General features: G+C 42.1%; 5 protein-coding genes across 6 annotated transcripts; 2 read left to right on the top strand and 3 right to left on the bottom strand.

Annotated features, from left to right (window-relative positions):
* Nucleotides 1–121: 121 nt before the first annotated feature.
* Nucleotides 122–3112, top strand: RB195_015506 (uncharacterized protein; the record flags this gene model as incomplete). 2 transcript variants are annotated; one of them, XM_064206247.1, is made up of 3 exons in its annotated part: nucleotides 122–217; nucleotides 2646–2882; nucleotides 2987–3112. In XM_064206247.1, 3 exons carry the CDS (start codon nucleotides 122–124, stop codon nucleotides 3110–3112), a joined length of 459 nt encoding a protein of 152 aa, XP_064062128.1. The 2 variants fall into 2 exon arrangements, with proteins under 2 accessions (XP_064062128.1, XP_064062129.1); XM_064206248.1 differs by lacking the exon at nucleotides 122–217.
* A 9-nt stretch (nucleotides 3113–3121) lies between these two features.
* On the bottom strand, nucleotides 3122–4417 carry RB195_015505 (uncharacterized protein; the record flags this gene model as incomplete). Its single annotated transcript, XM_064206246.1, has 3 exons — nucleotides 3122–3208; nucleotides 3264–3334; nucleotides 4345–4417. The coding sequence occupies 3 exons, from the start codon at nucleotides 4415–4417 to the stop codon at nucleotides 3122–3124; spliced, it is 231 nt and encodes a 76-aa protein (XP_064062127.1).
* A 448-nt stretch (nucleotides 4418–4865) lies between these two features.
* RB195_015504 (uncharacterized protein) lies at nucleotides 4866–5402 on the bottom strand (the record flags this gene model as incomplete). Its single annotated transcript, XM_064206245.1, has 1 exon — nucleotides 4866–5402. The coding sequence occupies one exon, from the start codon at nucleotides 5400–5402 to the stop codon at nucleotides 4866–4868; it is 537 nt and encodes a 178-aa protein (XP_064062126.1).
* Nucleotides 5403–5544: 142 nt separating this feature from the next.
* On the bottom strand, nucleotides 5545–6432 carry RB195_015503 (uncharacterized protein; the record flags this gene model as incomplete). The annotated part of the gene is made up of 1 exon (XM_064206244.1): nucleotides 5545–6432. The coding sequence occupies one exon, from the start codon at nucleotides 6430–6432 to the stop codon at nucleotides 5545–5547; it is 888 nt and encodes a 295-aa protein (XP_064062125.1).
* Nucleotides 6433–14565: 8133 nt separating this feature from the next.
* On the top strand, nucleotides 14566–15012 carry RB195_015502 (uncharacterized protein; the record flags this gene model as incomplete). Its single annotated transcript, XM_064206243.1, has 1 exon — nucleotides 14566–15012. One exon carries the CDS (start codon nucleotides 14566–14568, stop codon nucleotides 15010–15012), a length of 447 nt encoding a protein of 148 aa, XP_064062124.1.
* Between the last annotated feature and the right edge of the window lie 61 nt (nucleotides 15013–15073).

Here is a 15073-nt window from a genome sequence, read left to right as displayed (position 1 = left end):
GACGATGTGTTGTTGTTTTTAAATAAACACATTTTAATAAAATTTACTGTAATTTATTTTTGTAATTTAGGGTTCACCAGAAAAACAGAAGCATAAACTGCACTGCTTCTTTTCAGACGTTATGCTGAAACGTGAAGGAGGATTAGCAGTGAATGGCACGTTTTTACCGCATATCAGAAGATATTCACAACTAAAACGTATTCTAAGGTTTATTCAGGTATCTGCGACTAAAAAGTGGAAGTTGCCTCAAGGAAGAAAAGACGTCAATGATGCGTATTCAGCACTTGCGTTCAAAATAAATTTGTTTGATATTTGAATAAACTATTGAAGAAGTCTTGTGGTTGCAGTTGAGGAAGACTACCGTAGCATAAAAAGTTATGATAAGAAGAAGGCACAGAAACCACAAAATGATTTTTAAAGAATTTATTCTTCATAATTTTGGTGATGAAAATACTGCGCTTTTTGAGCCAATCTTGAAAATGGACGACTTAGCATTTTTTGCTGCTCTAACTGATGCTTGATGACGTCGGAGTCGCTTCGGTGGCACAAACCAAAACAATTGAAATCTTGGATAAATGTGATGCATAATAAATAAAGCGATAATGTTGTGATGTGATAAAATAGGAAACCCATTATTTTAAATGCAATTAACTACCTGGAAGTTTTTATTCTTTCAAAAAATCGACTTTTTGTCAAACCCATCAAGTCTAAGCACTACAAAATTACAGTTCTACAAAACAAAATTGCAAAATTACAGTCTACACAACAAAATTGTCTGTTACTAATTTATATGAAAGAAATGAAACTAACCAGAGGTGACTTCGTATTGAGTACCATAAAAGGCAATCTTCATAGCTTGCACAGTGCTTTGGCACTCTTCGTCACAGCCAATTCAATATATTGAAGATCTGCAGTTGTACGAGAACGCAGCGTCGAAAATTCGCTTAGGAACGGATGACAAACGAGATCTTCAGAAGCTAACAGAAGTGTAAGAGCACTAAGTAAAAGTAGAAGCATAGCTGCAATGAAAAGCAAGTACGCTGGCTCAAGTTGGTAGGTGTAGTGCAGACTTATTTATGCGCGATTACAAAGACTTCGATAAGGATATCCGTTAATTGGACAGTACATGAAATAGGGCCAATGCTGCATCAAGATTCGATGGCTCAACGAGATGGCGCGCTGTTTTTATTGTGACGGTCAGGGATCAATCCCTACAAAGGTGCTGTTTTTGCATTTGGCGTAAAAGAATTTAGAGAGCACACTTCTCATCCTACAGTGACGAACTTCTTACTTTCAGTCGAAAAAGCAATTCTGATGCTGCTACTGAACGAAAAAAAGACATCTACAGGCGCAATTAGGGTTAAAATTAGTACAAAGTAGACTCCACTAGATTCTCAATATCTAGGCTCAAAGTGACTCTCGTGCAATAATGCTGATTTCTACAAAGTTTGGTGCCTCTAGCCTTCCTAGTCTTTTTGAAACCTAGTTGAGAAGAATCCCAATTTTTCCCTCAAATTTTTGAGTTTTTCTCAACTAGCTTTTGAGAGAACCAGAAAAACCAGAAGACCTACAAAGGCCAAAATTTGCATTTAGGGTTTTTCCCTGATGCTGTATCCAAATATGGAATCGAATTTTTGAACGGCGCTACAGCATCCTCGCAACGAGGAAAAGAGCGAAATCTCAGATTTTCGGCAACGCGTCAAAATCTGTGTGATTTCAAACAAACTTCCATAACTCAGTTCATAGTTTATAAAAACAAAATCGGTTTAAAGTGTGTGGTAGAGGAAGATTTTTGCTACTATAATCCGTTTTTGGTTTTTTGCAAATGGTTCTTATCTCTAAAAAAGCTAGTTGAGAAAAAGTTGAGAAAAACGGCAAATTTCTCAACTTTTTTCTCAACTAGGTTTCAAAAAGACCAGAGGGTCCCTAAAAAAGATTTTTTAACCATTTTGTAGCGCAAATCTTCCTCTACACAAAGCTGCCAGTTTTATCCTCCTGCGCCTTTTTGTTAGTGAGTTATTCGTGTTTATTTCAAGGTAACAAAATCCGACCAGTCCAGCGGTAATTTCCAATTAAGGCCTCGTTCTAATCGCTAAAATAACCTCTTTATAACACTTTTATATGGAAAACAGTGCTCTGAATACAATTCCAGAAGAATCTGCTTATGAAATGCTCTTCTCAGTGATTTTTTTCAATTTTTGCAAAAATATAGATTCCGGCGGGGATCGAACTCTCATCCGTTCAGTTCCATTGTCGATGAGTAAAATTATTTTTTTTGGGTTTTTTTTTTTTTTTTTTTTTTTTTTTTTTTTTAAAAAAAGGGGGGGCGGGGGGGGTGGAACTTTCGACCATCTCTTCATCAGTGCCAAACACTATAGGGAATACACATTTAGAGCTCACTTATCTTTTTAAATTGTATGTCTACATACATACTGACTCACTTCTAATTCTTGCAGTAACGTCTACTTCGTGCTAATCCGAGCAAATATATCTGGAGGATATTTTGGTGGATAGCCAATGTGGAATGGGTCGCGGCCTACCGGTAGCATCATTTGGCATTTATTATATTGGCACTTCTTTAAATCTTCTCGCCTAATTATAATCATTTATTGGATCTATTTATACACTAATTCCAGTATTTACAGATGTACCAAGATATTGTCAGCCTTTCTCCTGAAGAGGCTTACAAGCGTCTTAGAGAAGGTAATTCCGGACCGAAGCCTTCAGCTGAGTGGCTGGCAAAGAAGAAAGCGTTGAGAAAAGCGTGGCTCACTTTTCAGCCTGAGACTACGACGACAACAGCTACACCGACTGACCACTCCTCCATATTTATCTTCGCTGTACTCGGAATTTTTGCTTTGGCCACGATCATCGCGCTACTGGTAAGAGTTTTTTTTTTGCAAACATTTTTTTTCCAGTCTATCTGTGATTTTTTTTTGGAATTCGTTTCAAAATGTTTCCTGCTATTATCATTATTTCTGCTCAGGCTTGGGTCGTAAAACGAAGCGCTGTGAAACGGCAAAGGAACCGGGAACGCGAACTTCTGGAACACCAAGAGCTACTCCAGAAAGCTCTCCGCTCGAGGACTTTGCTGCTCGAAATAGAAGATTAAAATCATTTATTAAATTTTTTTGCATGTGTAAAAATCAATAAACATCTTCTTCTGTTGTCTTCTCACTGCACTGTTCCACATCTTCATGCGTGCTACCTGGAACACACATTATTTTAGAAATTCTACAGAAAATCAAACACAATATTCTAACCGTGTCTAGATCAGTCCATCGAGTTGTTAAATGCTTTTCTACCTCGATTATTATTGTTGATCTTCTTCCACCTGGCACACGTCACGCGGCATCTGAAACATACAATTAACATTAACATATACTTTCTAGTTATTTGTTTTATTAATATCGCTGCATTACAATATATATTTTGTTTTACTTTTAGCATTACTATTTTTAAAATAATCTATTATACTATTAATTTATTAATAAAAATTTAAATCATCAATTAATTAAATTATTGTAATTTATGTATTATTTAATTTATTTATTAGGCGTTTATTTGTCTTTTAATTCCTTTTATATTATTTGTTTTTACTATTATTTATTTTTTATTATTATTATTCATTTATTTTATTATTTATTATTTATTTATTTCACCCAACTTTTGATTGCTGTGTAGGCAGCTATACTGGTAGGAACGAGATGAGGGGGTCGTTTTTGGGAGGGTCGGCGAGGGGGGGGGGTCGTTTTTAGGAGGGATTTTTCTCAACTATACGCTTGACCCTGCGTGTAACCATCTTTCTGCTCTGGATTTTTGCTCTACACATATTCGTACGTAAATGCACACGCGACAGACAAACTCCGTCATTATGTAGCATGATATTCCTTCTATACCGCTATAACATCGAAACCTTTTTTCCCAACATCAATTTAGAATGATTTAGATTTGGTGTGATTGTGCTAGACAACGTGAAATTTATCATCATACTGATAAAGATAAATAGGTGGATAAAGATAACGATTCTGCTCCAGAACACATAAACAGGTAGCTCGTACCAAAGTGGATTCATCTGGCAGGTACGATGAGTGTAACGAATAGAGGACCGGACGTACGAAGGAGTAAATTTCGGTGCATGTGAACGGTCACACTTTATTACACAGCTTTCTTGCTTTGCGCACTATGACGTCGTGGGACTCCTTCTACTTCCTGGTATTATGACAACTACATGACGCCGTGGAATACGTTTTGCTACCTTTTGGTGCCAACATGCCTTACTGTCGCCGTCGCTTGCGTGCCACTGCTGCGCGTCCTACTGTCTTCTGGTGCAGGCGCACCAACCTGAGCACCAGAAACCAGAAACAAGGAGTGAAACCCGTCCTACCACATCTTTCTCCCTCCGGCAGTGGCTCATATATTTAACGTTAATGAATTCGCCCTCCCCCATCTTTGCACTTTCCATTGTGGTAACGTGGTCTCTCACCCCATCATTCCGCCTTCTGGCACACCACTTCAATATCGTGAATCACGCCTCACTGCCTTCTAACCCTAACGCGCTCAATTGGCGTTTTGGCACAAGTCCTGCTCGACCTCACTATTTTGGAATAAAATCATTTTATTATTTTTTAGGATCTTACACTAAACACGAAAGAAAAAGGAGTTGGAGGCGATAGTTTGTTGTACCTTTAGTTTACGAAGTTTCTTCCAGATCAACGTGAATGAATCTAAGCGCTGAAAACTTCATAATTCTTAACATTAACTTACTTACCTAGGTACTTAGATGGCCCGTCTTCACTGGATGTGCGGGCTCCAGCATCTTTTCCATTCGTTTCGTCCCCTCGCCATTGTCATCCAAGATGTTCTTAAGTTCCGTGAGTTACGCTGACGAGGTCCTGAGAGCTCAGCTGGATACGGCTCAAGGATATCCGTGTAGCGAACACATCACCCCATCTCGTTGGCGGTCTCCCTCGAGGGCATTTAGCATCTCTTGGGATCCGCTCTGGCGTTCTTTTGTTCCATCTATCGTCGGTTCTTCTCATGGTGTAACCGACCCATCTACGTTTTGCTTTCGATATATATTCCACTGGGTCGCGAAGACGGGACATTCCTCTTAAGTCGGAGCTGCGAAGACCGGCTAGTTGTTGTGTGCGCTGGTTAAACTTTAAAAGACATCTCTCAATGGCTCTGTGGGTAGTAAGTAGCTTCCTAGACGTGGCAGCGGTGTCTGCCCACGTCTTTGCTGCGTAACAGAGCGCTGGAAGAACTGTCGAGTCGAACAGATGGGCACGAAGATCTTGGTCCGTCAGTTGGTCCGTAGCATCCCTGACGGCTGTGAATGCTGCCCATGCTGCTCTCATTCTTCTATTCAGTTCTTTCTTCAAGTCGTTTTCCATGTTCATAGAACGTCCGAGGTATACGTATGACGAAGTTCCAACGATTTGGGAGCCTTCAAGTTGCACTCCTCCGTCCTCGCAGTAGGCGTTCTCATGAACTGTGTTTTCTTTCTGTTCATTCGCAGTTCTATTCTCTTCCCTGCTTCGTTCAATTCGTTGAGCATCGTTTCTGCTTCATTGGTACTGCTCGAAAAGAGAACGATACGAGAACGAAACGAAGGTTCGAAAGAAATTTTCCATCAACACGTATGCCCCTTTCTTCCCAGGAGAGTGATTTCATTATCCAGTGCAATACAGCGGTGAACAGCTTTGGCGATATAGTATCGCCCTGTCGTACCCCCTTTCCAATGGGTATGGTGAGAGGGCGGTAGAAAAGCTGTACCCTAGTCGTGCATCGATCGTAGCAATTGGCTAATTTCTTCACATACGACGCGTACACACCTTGATCGACCAGCGCTGACAGTATTGCGTTCGTTTCTACTCTGTCAAAGGCTTTCTCATAGTCCACGAAAGTTGAAACAAGGGGTAAGCGGTATTCTCGGCAAACATCTATGACCCTCGACACGGTGTGGATGTGGTCGAAGCAGCTGAATCCTTGGCGAAATCCAGCTCGTTCTTGAGGCTGGGCTTCATCCAGCGTCCTATACATGCGCGTGAGGACGATCTTGGTGAATACTTTGTATAACACGCTCAGCAAGCATATCGGACGGTAGTTGCGAAGGTCCTCTTCGTCAACTTTCTTATGGATAAGAACGGTTCGCGAGGTCTTCCACTGGTCTGGGATCCTTTCTTTTTGAAGGTAGGATGTCATGTGCGCTGCTAAGATTACATGAAGCGGATGGCCACCAGCCCGAAGAAAGTCTGCTGATATAAAATTAGGTTCGGGGGCTGTGCCAGATTTCATGCTCTTGATAGCGACTCGTACTTCCGAAGGGAGAATCCGTGGTGGAGCTTCATCAGTGGGGATAATCGGGCTTGACACAGGAGTTGATGGACGGAAAAGGTTCGAGTAAAACCTCTCCGTAATGATTTCCATCTCACGACGAGAAGACGTACGAGTCCCGTCTTCGCTCAGCCTTGCTGAGCTGTGCTGAGCTTAACATTAAGAGAACACAAAAATACGGGACGAAGTAGCAGACGTAATCCATACAAAAAAATCACCAATAAAACAAAGGACTTTCAGTAAATGCTAAAAAAAATAAAAACATTCGAAAAGAAAGAATTCAATTATCTAATGTAAAGCAAAGGTTAAATCTGTAACAAACTTCCACATTTAATTCTTTTTTCCGTTGTGTTTAAGTTTATGAACATCCCGACATGTTTTCTCTACAAAGAAATAAACGTAACTAATGTTGTAAAAAAGATGGTAAATCAGTAAAACGTGCAGTAAAAGTCATCATAAAAGATACTGGCCAGAAAAGTAAAATCATTATTTCTTAGCTTTTGGAATCCTGGACGAAAAAGCACTTTAAAACTACAGAAGAGAGTATTTGGAAAGGAATTGCATAAGTTTGTGATTTGTGATTACAACAATAAAGAAAAACTTTCAACAGTGAGGGAGGCTCTCCGACTTTACTATGACGACTAAGACTACCAATAGGAACACGCAATTCCAGAAGCATTTACACTGGAGGTAAAAGTTAGCTGGTGGTAGGTACCGTAATGAGACTCCCCACATCATCGTCAGTGGAAGGTTGTGTCTGACTGATGTTGCTGTGGCGCCGGAGTTCTGTTTGAAATCGGACCATCCCTTTTTCTTCTTTTTTTTTCTTCAAAAAAGGTTTCTTTCACACGTTGAGAAAAGAAAGCCACAAAGGTGAGAGAACAAAGTCCAAGAACTGTCACTAATCACTAACTAGGATCTTTCCGCTACGCTATCCGACTTTTGGTGAGATTCCGCAATGGACAGCATCGACAAGGAATGCGTGTTAAACACCTTTATGACTGCACGAGTAAGTCTGAAAGTTTTAAAACCGCAATGAAATGCCTTTCAAAACTCTTGAGCTAGATACATCACCGTGGAGCTCCAGGGGCCGCGCAGAACAAAGAGCTTCCGTCCGAGAGAGGTGATAAAGGAGACCTTAGAAAGAACCAAGCAGAAGTGCTGGCTGAAACTGCAGATTCGGGAAAGAGCATTCGCTATGTCCGTCGATACCTTGCCAATCGCAAGACGAAGATGATTACTCTCTGGAACCCGAAGGGAGTCATCGAGAAGGGAATGGAGAAAATCATCTATGATTTCTATTGTGATATCAGACTGCCATGTCCACCTGCCTCCTTACCATCTGAGGGAATACGGACATATCATTTCAGAGGTTCTCCCGACCAAAGTACAATATGCTTCCATGTCGGTAAGAAAAAAAACCCGGTTCCGACAAAATAAGATCAGAACATTTGAAGAACCTCCCGCCAGAACTTATCAACACTCTGGCAATGCCCTTCACGTTGAATAAAAAGAGATATCTACATAGCATTCACAACTGCTTGCGGTTTATGAACGCTCGTGTAGGCTTACAATTCAAGTCAGCGTTTTTGTCTTTCCAGACAAGTCAATGGTATCAGTTTATTCATAATAAATAAGGATGAAAGATACAAAGGACTTTGTTGGCACTTCGTCAGCTCCGTAGGTCAATCGCGCAGTCACAGCGAACCGTTTGCCAGCTGCGCTGCAATCGCTCAAGAAATTATCCGAAAACGTACCACATGGTTTATTTCGAGTTTATGAACAAGTGATATATGTGGTACATCCCAAAAAGACAAAATTTCCTATCCAGAATCGTATGCAATTTATGAGTGCTAATGAATACATTGTACTTGGCGAGCCATCTGCTGTATCAAGGTGGTGTGTTTGTCCTATCTTTTCTCAAACAAGTCTGCTACTAATTTATTTGGCCAAAAGAAATATGAAACAGTTAGCTGGTGCTCCGCGGAGTTTGCTAAATCGTCGTCAGCGCAGACCTGATGGGAACCTTTCAAAAGTGTTCGACTCTTTTGATCACTTGCAATCGACAGCGATTAGCCGGTCATAGCCATGATATTCTCAGTGTATCAGTTGCGGGATTCAATATTTTTTCATAGCAGCATCCTAAACATGAAGATCCTTTTTATGAACTCAAAAGAACATTGTGGGGATACTCAGATATTAGTTCTTGCTCCCGATTTTTCCAGTATCTTCATTTCTGCGAGATGCCACAGAATTTTCGTTGCATACTTCATAATCTTCTTACCTCTCGTGCAGCCTCAGAATTCCATGTAAATACTTCTCAACATGTGCTAGTTTCATATTTTTATTCTTATCTTATTTCTTATAAGGCAGGTGTGACGCAGTCGGTTAGAGGTCCGTTGTAGCCACACGATCGTGGGTTTGAAACCACCCTAGTACAAACCAAGCCTTTCATCCCTCCGAGGTCGATAAATTGGTACCAGACTTATCTTCGAGGATAAAAACACTGACTTGATCATCGGCTGGCCCCCGCAGATCGTTGTATAGGCCAACACGCGTTCCAAAACCTCAACGAATTGAAGTAAAACGCGTTGGCGCATCCCAAGTGAATTGATACGCCAGTGATTTTATCCTTTTTATCCCTTTTATTTCTTATAATTCTTCATCTAACTTTTATTTCTTATTCTCGCGCTCTTGAGCGGCCTCCATTAACGCAGAGAAGAAAAATGTGGATATTCTAAAGAATATTCATAGAATTTGCTTCCTAGCAATCCTAGTTTACGATTTGCTCTCTTCTCTCTTACTTCTTCTCTACTCTTCTGAAACGCCAGAAACCACAGCTGTTCGGAATAATGCGATGAATTGTAACGGGGAATAAAAAGAATAATTTTTTTTGAATCACCAATATGATAAAAGGTATATAAAATATGTAAAACATTTACAGTGTAAAATCGGTATAACTGTTATCGATTTACTGTTCATTTACTGTATACCCAATTGATTTCCCCAATTTCCTCGCTGTTCGGTACCAGACCTGGGCCGACACGTCACTTCCAGACTGAGTGAGAAGTGTTTGCCGCTCCTTTACAGCCAAAAGTTTTTCTATCACCATTACACTGTGGCAAAGACGTGTCCGTCTGCGATTTACATGTAAAGGGGCACGAGAATCAACGATTTTTCAAATGTTTGAGGAAGAGGAACCGGTAACTGTTTTGCCATTTTTAAACATTCAAAATTCATTCCAGCACTACCTGCGTGGATTTTCGCCTTACCATACATATCCCGTGCCGGATATCGAACCAATTTCAAATTTACCTTGTTGGTTTTTCATTTTGGTTCAATATACATCTTCGGCTATTACATTTGTTCAATGAGGAGCTCCGCAAGAACGTGGCCCGATTACATTTGGTTCCGAAACTTTGCGCCTCAGTTTAGCGCAGTTGGAAAGAGGTATTTGCTGCGACCGTAGGGTTGATGGTACAAAACTGTCGTAGAACCAATCAAACCTTTCACCTCTTTGTGAAAATGTGCTTACGATACTTGAATGACTTTGTCATTCACATATCAAACGTTGGAAACGTTGATTTATGCCCAGTTTTTTTTCGAGACATCAATGTTGAAGTACGGTAATGTAAAATTAATATTACTGCGGTTGATTTACTGCTCAGTCTCGACACTCAACTAGTTTTTTTAATTTCCTTTTTATTCTGTGCCGGATCGTCACCGATTCCAGACTAGGTGAGAAGTGCTTGGAGCTCCTTTACAGCTAAGAGTTATCATATCCCCACTGTGGTGAGAAGAGTGCAAGTACCAACTATTTCTTGAAAGTTTGAGAAAAAACAGAACCGGTAATGTTTCTGCCTTTTTAAAACATTCAAAAATGTACACGTACACGCACTACCTTCTTGGATCTCCCGCTTCCCATTAGCATTTTAAATCCCATCCAAGATATCGATACCAGATTCACATTTGCTTTGTTGGTTTTATTCCCAATCTCGGCATAATTTACATGACACAACACCGACAGCTATAAACGTTACGAAATGTGAAGCTGTGCAAGAGTTCTTGCACTGCTTTCTATCTGCTAGCTTTTTTTAGCTGCATTATACTTGCTACCGAAACGTTTCGAGCAAGTGAAGCATAGCTGGTTAGAGGTTTAGGTGCGACCGCGCAACGGTTCGAAACTGTATAAGAGCCAACAAAACCTTTGGTAATGGAATTGGCGCCATACTTACTAAAACTGACCTCACACATCGATGAGACTCCGAAAGTCATCCTATGGCAGCATGTTTGTAAACTTCAATTGATTCTCAGTTGAGGTCGCCAGATGCGTTGAGGCATCCCATGCTGCTTGATTGACGACGGACACTTCACCCACTTTGACACACACTCAAGAGCTTTTAAGGACAACTGAAATACATTATATAGGAATTTTCTTGAAGTTTTCAGACATCTGCTCGAGTTGTAGAATTTTCTCATCTTTCGAAGGTTTTCGTGTAGCACAGAAATATAAATTGAAATGTGCAGCAATTTATAGTATTACGTCTACGTGCTTCTCGATAGGAGAGGTTTGTTCCAGATAAACATTGGGCAAAACTCCTGACATCACCTCGCTACTCGTTCGTTATCGTTGCATCATCCATCATGGCTTATAGTCGGGTCAATGCAACATGAATCACGGTGCAGTTGCGTAAGCGATTGCTCTCGGAGCGGCGCAGTTGGGATAGAGGTTGGAATCGAAGGGGACCACCGCGGAGCAGTGAACGGTGGTAGCAGGACTCGTCACTCTCGTCACTCTAACCGCTACGCTCCACCGTACCGCTTTGAGGGCAACCGCTTATGCAGCTGCTCCTTTCCACAACGAGGAACGTCATTGTGTCATCAACCGGTACGTCATAATCACATTTGCATTATGTTCTTCATTGTGACATGCTCCAGACTGAAACTACCCAAACAGCCGTCTGAGCAGCTTCCTTTCCTGCTTCATGTCGTCTTGATTCTACTATACTTGACTTAATCGTCGGCTAACATCGCTTGAGGAGAATGTCCGCATGCTCACCGAGAAGTGTCACCTTTGATCATAACTCTACCCAACCTTCCCGAACTTCAGCAAGAGCCTGTACGGGAACAAGCCATTCATCACTATACCATATTCTGTGGTTTCGCCTTAACTACCTATCCACGCCGGGTATTCTCTTGTCCTTTTTCACCCAGCAGTCCAGAACTTTCGAACAGGTGGTCCCTTCCAACTTAAATGCAGGAGAAACCTCAGAATGCTCTGAACAAGTCTGGTGGCTTACTCATAACGTAACCAAAAAGCAAGGTATTTTCTGTGGCCACTTTTGACGGTGGCGTCAAATTTTGTGTCATAAGCCGGTACGCCATAATTACATTTGCATGACGTTCTTCATTGTGGCGTGCTCCAGACCGAAACTACCCAAACAGCCGTCTAAGCAGCTTCCTTTCTGTGCTGTCGATTTTCGCCATCACATGTGGCGCTATTTGCAATCTTTAAGTCATAATAGAGAGAACAGGGTATAGGTAAAGTACTTGTCACTTGACTTGGTTAGAGGAGTCGTTCATCCATCCACACTTTTCCCTGGAGGTCTTAAGGAGACCCACATCTGTTTGTACTTATCGGGGAGCAGGTATAATCCATGGGCCGTTGCTAGCTTTGATATACGATCGACAACATGTTCAAGTTTCTCAATGTTTTTCGCGAACATCGTCGGCATACTCGAGTTTGTTCCGGGGCACTCTGACACGTGCTGAGTCGACTGTCATTTGTATGATGTCATCCACAGAGCAGTTAAAGGAACTTGTTACCGCTTCATACGATGTTGTGTACCTGGTTGGTGTTCGAACTGAAGCAGTTGCTCATGTAATCAAGTAGGCGGACGAATTTTCCTGATAATCCAACAGCGCGGAGCGCGTTGAGAAGACGGCCGGAAGAGGAGAGTCGAAAATGGATTCAAAAGTCAAAAAGGCTAACTGCATTGACTTTGAAGACCGCCGCCGCATTTCGATCATTCTTTTGATAATAGACACCTGGTCAATAGTAGATGTGCCAAAACGGAACCTAGGTTTATGGTTGCGCTTAATCGTTGTTTCTTTTCGATGTTTGGTAATCCTGTTCACGATTATTCACCACGAGCTCTTATACATAGCACACAGCAACGGGTTCGATGGATCCGTAACGGATAACCTCTTGTGGAGGGAAATTATTATTACATGCCTCCACGAGTCACGTATCCTTTCGTCGATCCATTTTGAAAGGATGACTGATCTTCGTGATTTTAGAAATTCCAGATAGAGGAAATTCTAGTATCCCTGCACTAACTCCGCCTTCTCGAAAGGATTTGACAATTCTCTGACTCTTTTGGTAGTACATCGCTAACTGCGTAAGTCAGTTGCTGAGCGTGCTCAAGCTCAAGAGCTAGTCCCCTTGGTGGTTCACCAAGGTTCCGAAGTACTCCCCTCAAACTGGTAGGGTTGCCTCACCGTCAGCAACTTCATTAGCACTGGTGAGGACTGAACATCTTTTTATTTTGCCGCTATTCTATGTTAGCAAACGAAAGGCTTGATGTTTATTTGTTTTTTCGTCTTGTCGCAGGTGACAAAGCAGCTTCCTTCCTAGTCGCTTCTCCAGACCGAGGTCATCACCAGTGATACAGACAGAGTTATACGACTTGACTTCGCAGATGCAGGAGCGGACTTCTACTTTGGCAATAGAGCCACAAGCGTTTCTTTAGCCACCACTTGGATACACTTTGTGAAGGAACTAACATCGTAAAGCTACTTCTGGTCTTTACTCCTATATCAATAGACATACGTTGGGGAATTCCGTCTTGCATTCTTCGTCTTCTATATCTGCCATGTCGATTTTCGGTTGAAAGGGAACTTTCTTTTTCGGCTTCTTTTGTGGAGTAGTATATGAAAGCTAAGGAAGAACTGGACGGTGGTCGGAAACGTCCCAAATAGCTCCGGATTTTCGAAGTCCCGACTTGAGGAATGTTCCTCCGCAGAAAGTAGTCGAGCTGAAGTTCAAGAGTAATCATTCTTCATTAACGCAGCTCCTCAGGCGTCTAAAGAGCTGACGCCTACTACTTAAGCTGATGGTAACGATAGTTCCTCTCAAACGATACGACTTCGTCATCGCTTCGACGTTTGAAAGGAACTATCGTTCGATCACCTAAGTTTGACGTCCAATCACATAAGTCGACGGGACCGTAATTGTTATCCATTATCTACTTCGCGTGATTAGTCTATTTTTCTAGCACATTGAATTGGTGTTCAAGTCCCGTCCTCGCGTCGATTCCAACAATGACCACTTGCTGCCTGGATATTTAGCACATCAGCGCAATTCGTAATAGAATGTTCTCGTCACCGGTCTTTTTAGGTGCACGTGGCGCATTTGCGATGCGGAGTTTACATCCTCTGCTATCTCGCAGTTGTATGAAGGTGGATGTTCACAAAATTGGGTCAAACTCCTCCACGAAGTTTTTGTAGTCGTTCCTCACGACTTCTGCACACACTCCTATCTTTTTTCATCAATATTGTCGCAATAAATAGTGTAGTCCCCGACAATGATGACGGCCCATCTATGATGCGTGATTCCTGTAGCGCAACAAGCGGGACTCTCAGATATTGTACAACCCTAGATATTTTTGGAGTCCGCTTGATAATGTACGGCAGTGTGACAGAATTAATGGTTCTTGCCAAATATTTTATGCTCCCTTAAGGGGTAGACCTTTCGAGTTATGGACTTTGGCGATATGTTGCACGACAGCACCTTTTTGCAATGTATAGGAATTTTGCACCCCCTGCATATAACTCGCGCTGTTATATATTTCTAATGCGTACACTCAAATGCCTGATTGCGTTTATTGAAAGGAAGGCCACCGCCAGGTAGCAATTAGACTTGGGTGCGTGTACACATCCGACATCCTGACTTCTCAGAAGCCTAGCTAAAAGTAAACCACTGCTAAGATTCACCACCGTCTTGCAAAATGTCACAAGGTGGCTCCCTAATCCATATAGGTTCGGCGGCGACCTGTGGTGAAAGCTAAGCTCGCCGTGGCAGGGCTGTTTAATTTGGGAAAAAGTCTTTTTGCCACTCCAGCATATCCACTGCCTCAGTACCCTGCACACTGGTCCCTACCGTCTCAGACGTCGGACGGTATGGCGACCGGTGTGAAATTTCAGGTTGCGACGTACGACAGATGAATGACAGTACACTTGCCATTCGTGGAGAGAAGGTTCCGTCGCGAAATTTGGGCGGTGTTGGTTCTGTGTGCATCACCTGTCGTTCATCTTGTCGATTCTCACGAGATCCTGTCACCTCGTCTGACCATTCTTCGCCCTCAGCGCCAAAAACCCATCAGTATCATCAACTGCTACTCACCAACATCAGTAGCTGATGATTCCGAATTGGACGCGTTTTACGAGGAGCTGGAGGAAGTAATCTGCAACGAGAAGTCCTTCTACAAATTTGCTGTCGGAGACTTCACCACAAAACTAAGAAAGGCCACAGAAAAGGAATACACAATCGGAAGATTTGGACTAGGGGACCGGAATGAAAATGGCAACCGTCTTGCCGGGCTGTTGTCCGCCGCTCGTCTCTTTGATGGGAGCTCTCTTTTCATAAAGAAAGATCATCGTCGGTGGACATGAGAATCACCCAGTGGGGCGAATCGTGAGGAGATCGACCACATACTCACCAAGTACACATGCT

Source organism: Necator americanus, chromosome V (assembly GCF_031761385.1).
Source record: "Necator americanus strain Aroian chromosome V, whole genome shotgun sequence".
NCBI classification, from domain to species: Eukaryota; Metazoa; Nematoda; class Chromadorea; order Rhabditida; family Ancylostomatidae; genus Necator; species Necator americanus.
This window is presented reverse-complemented; position numbering and strand designations above follow the sequence as displayed.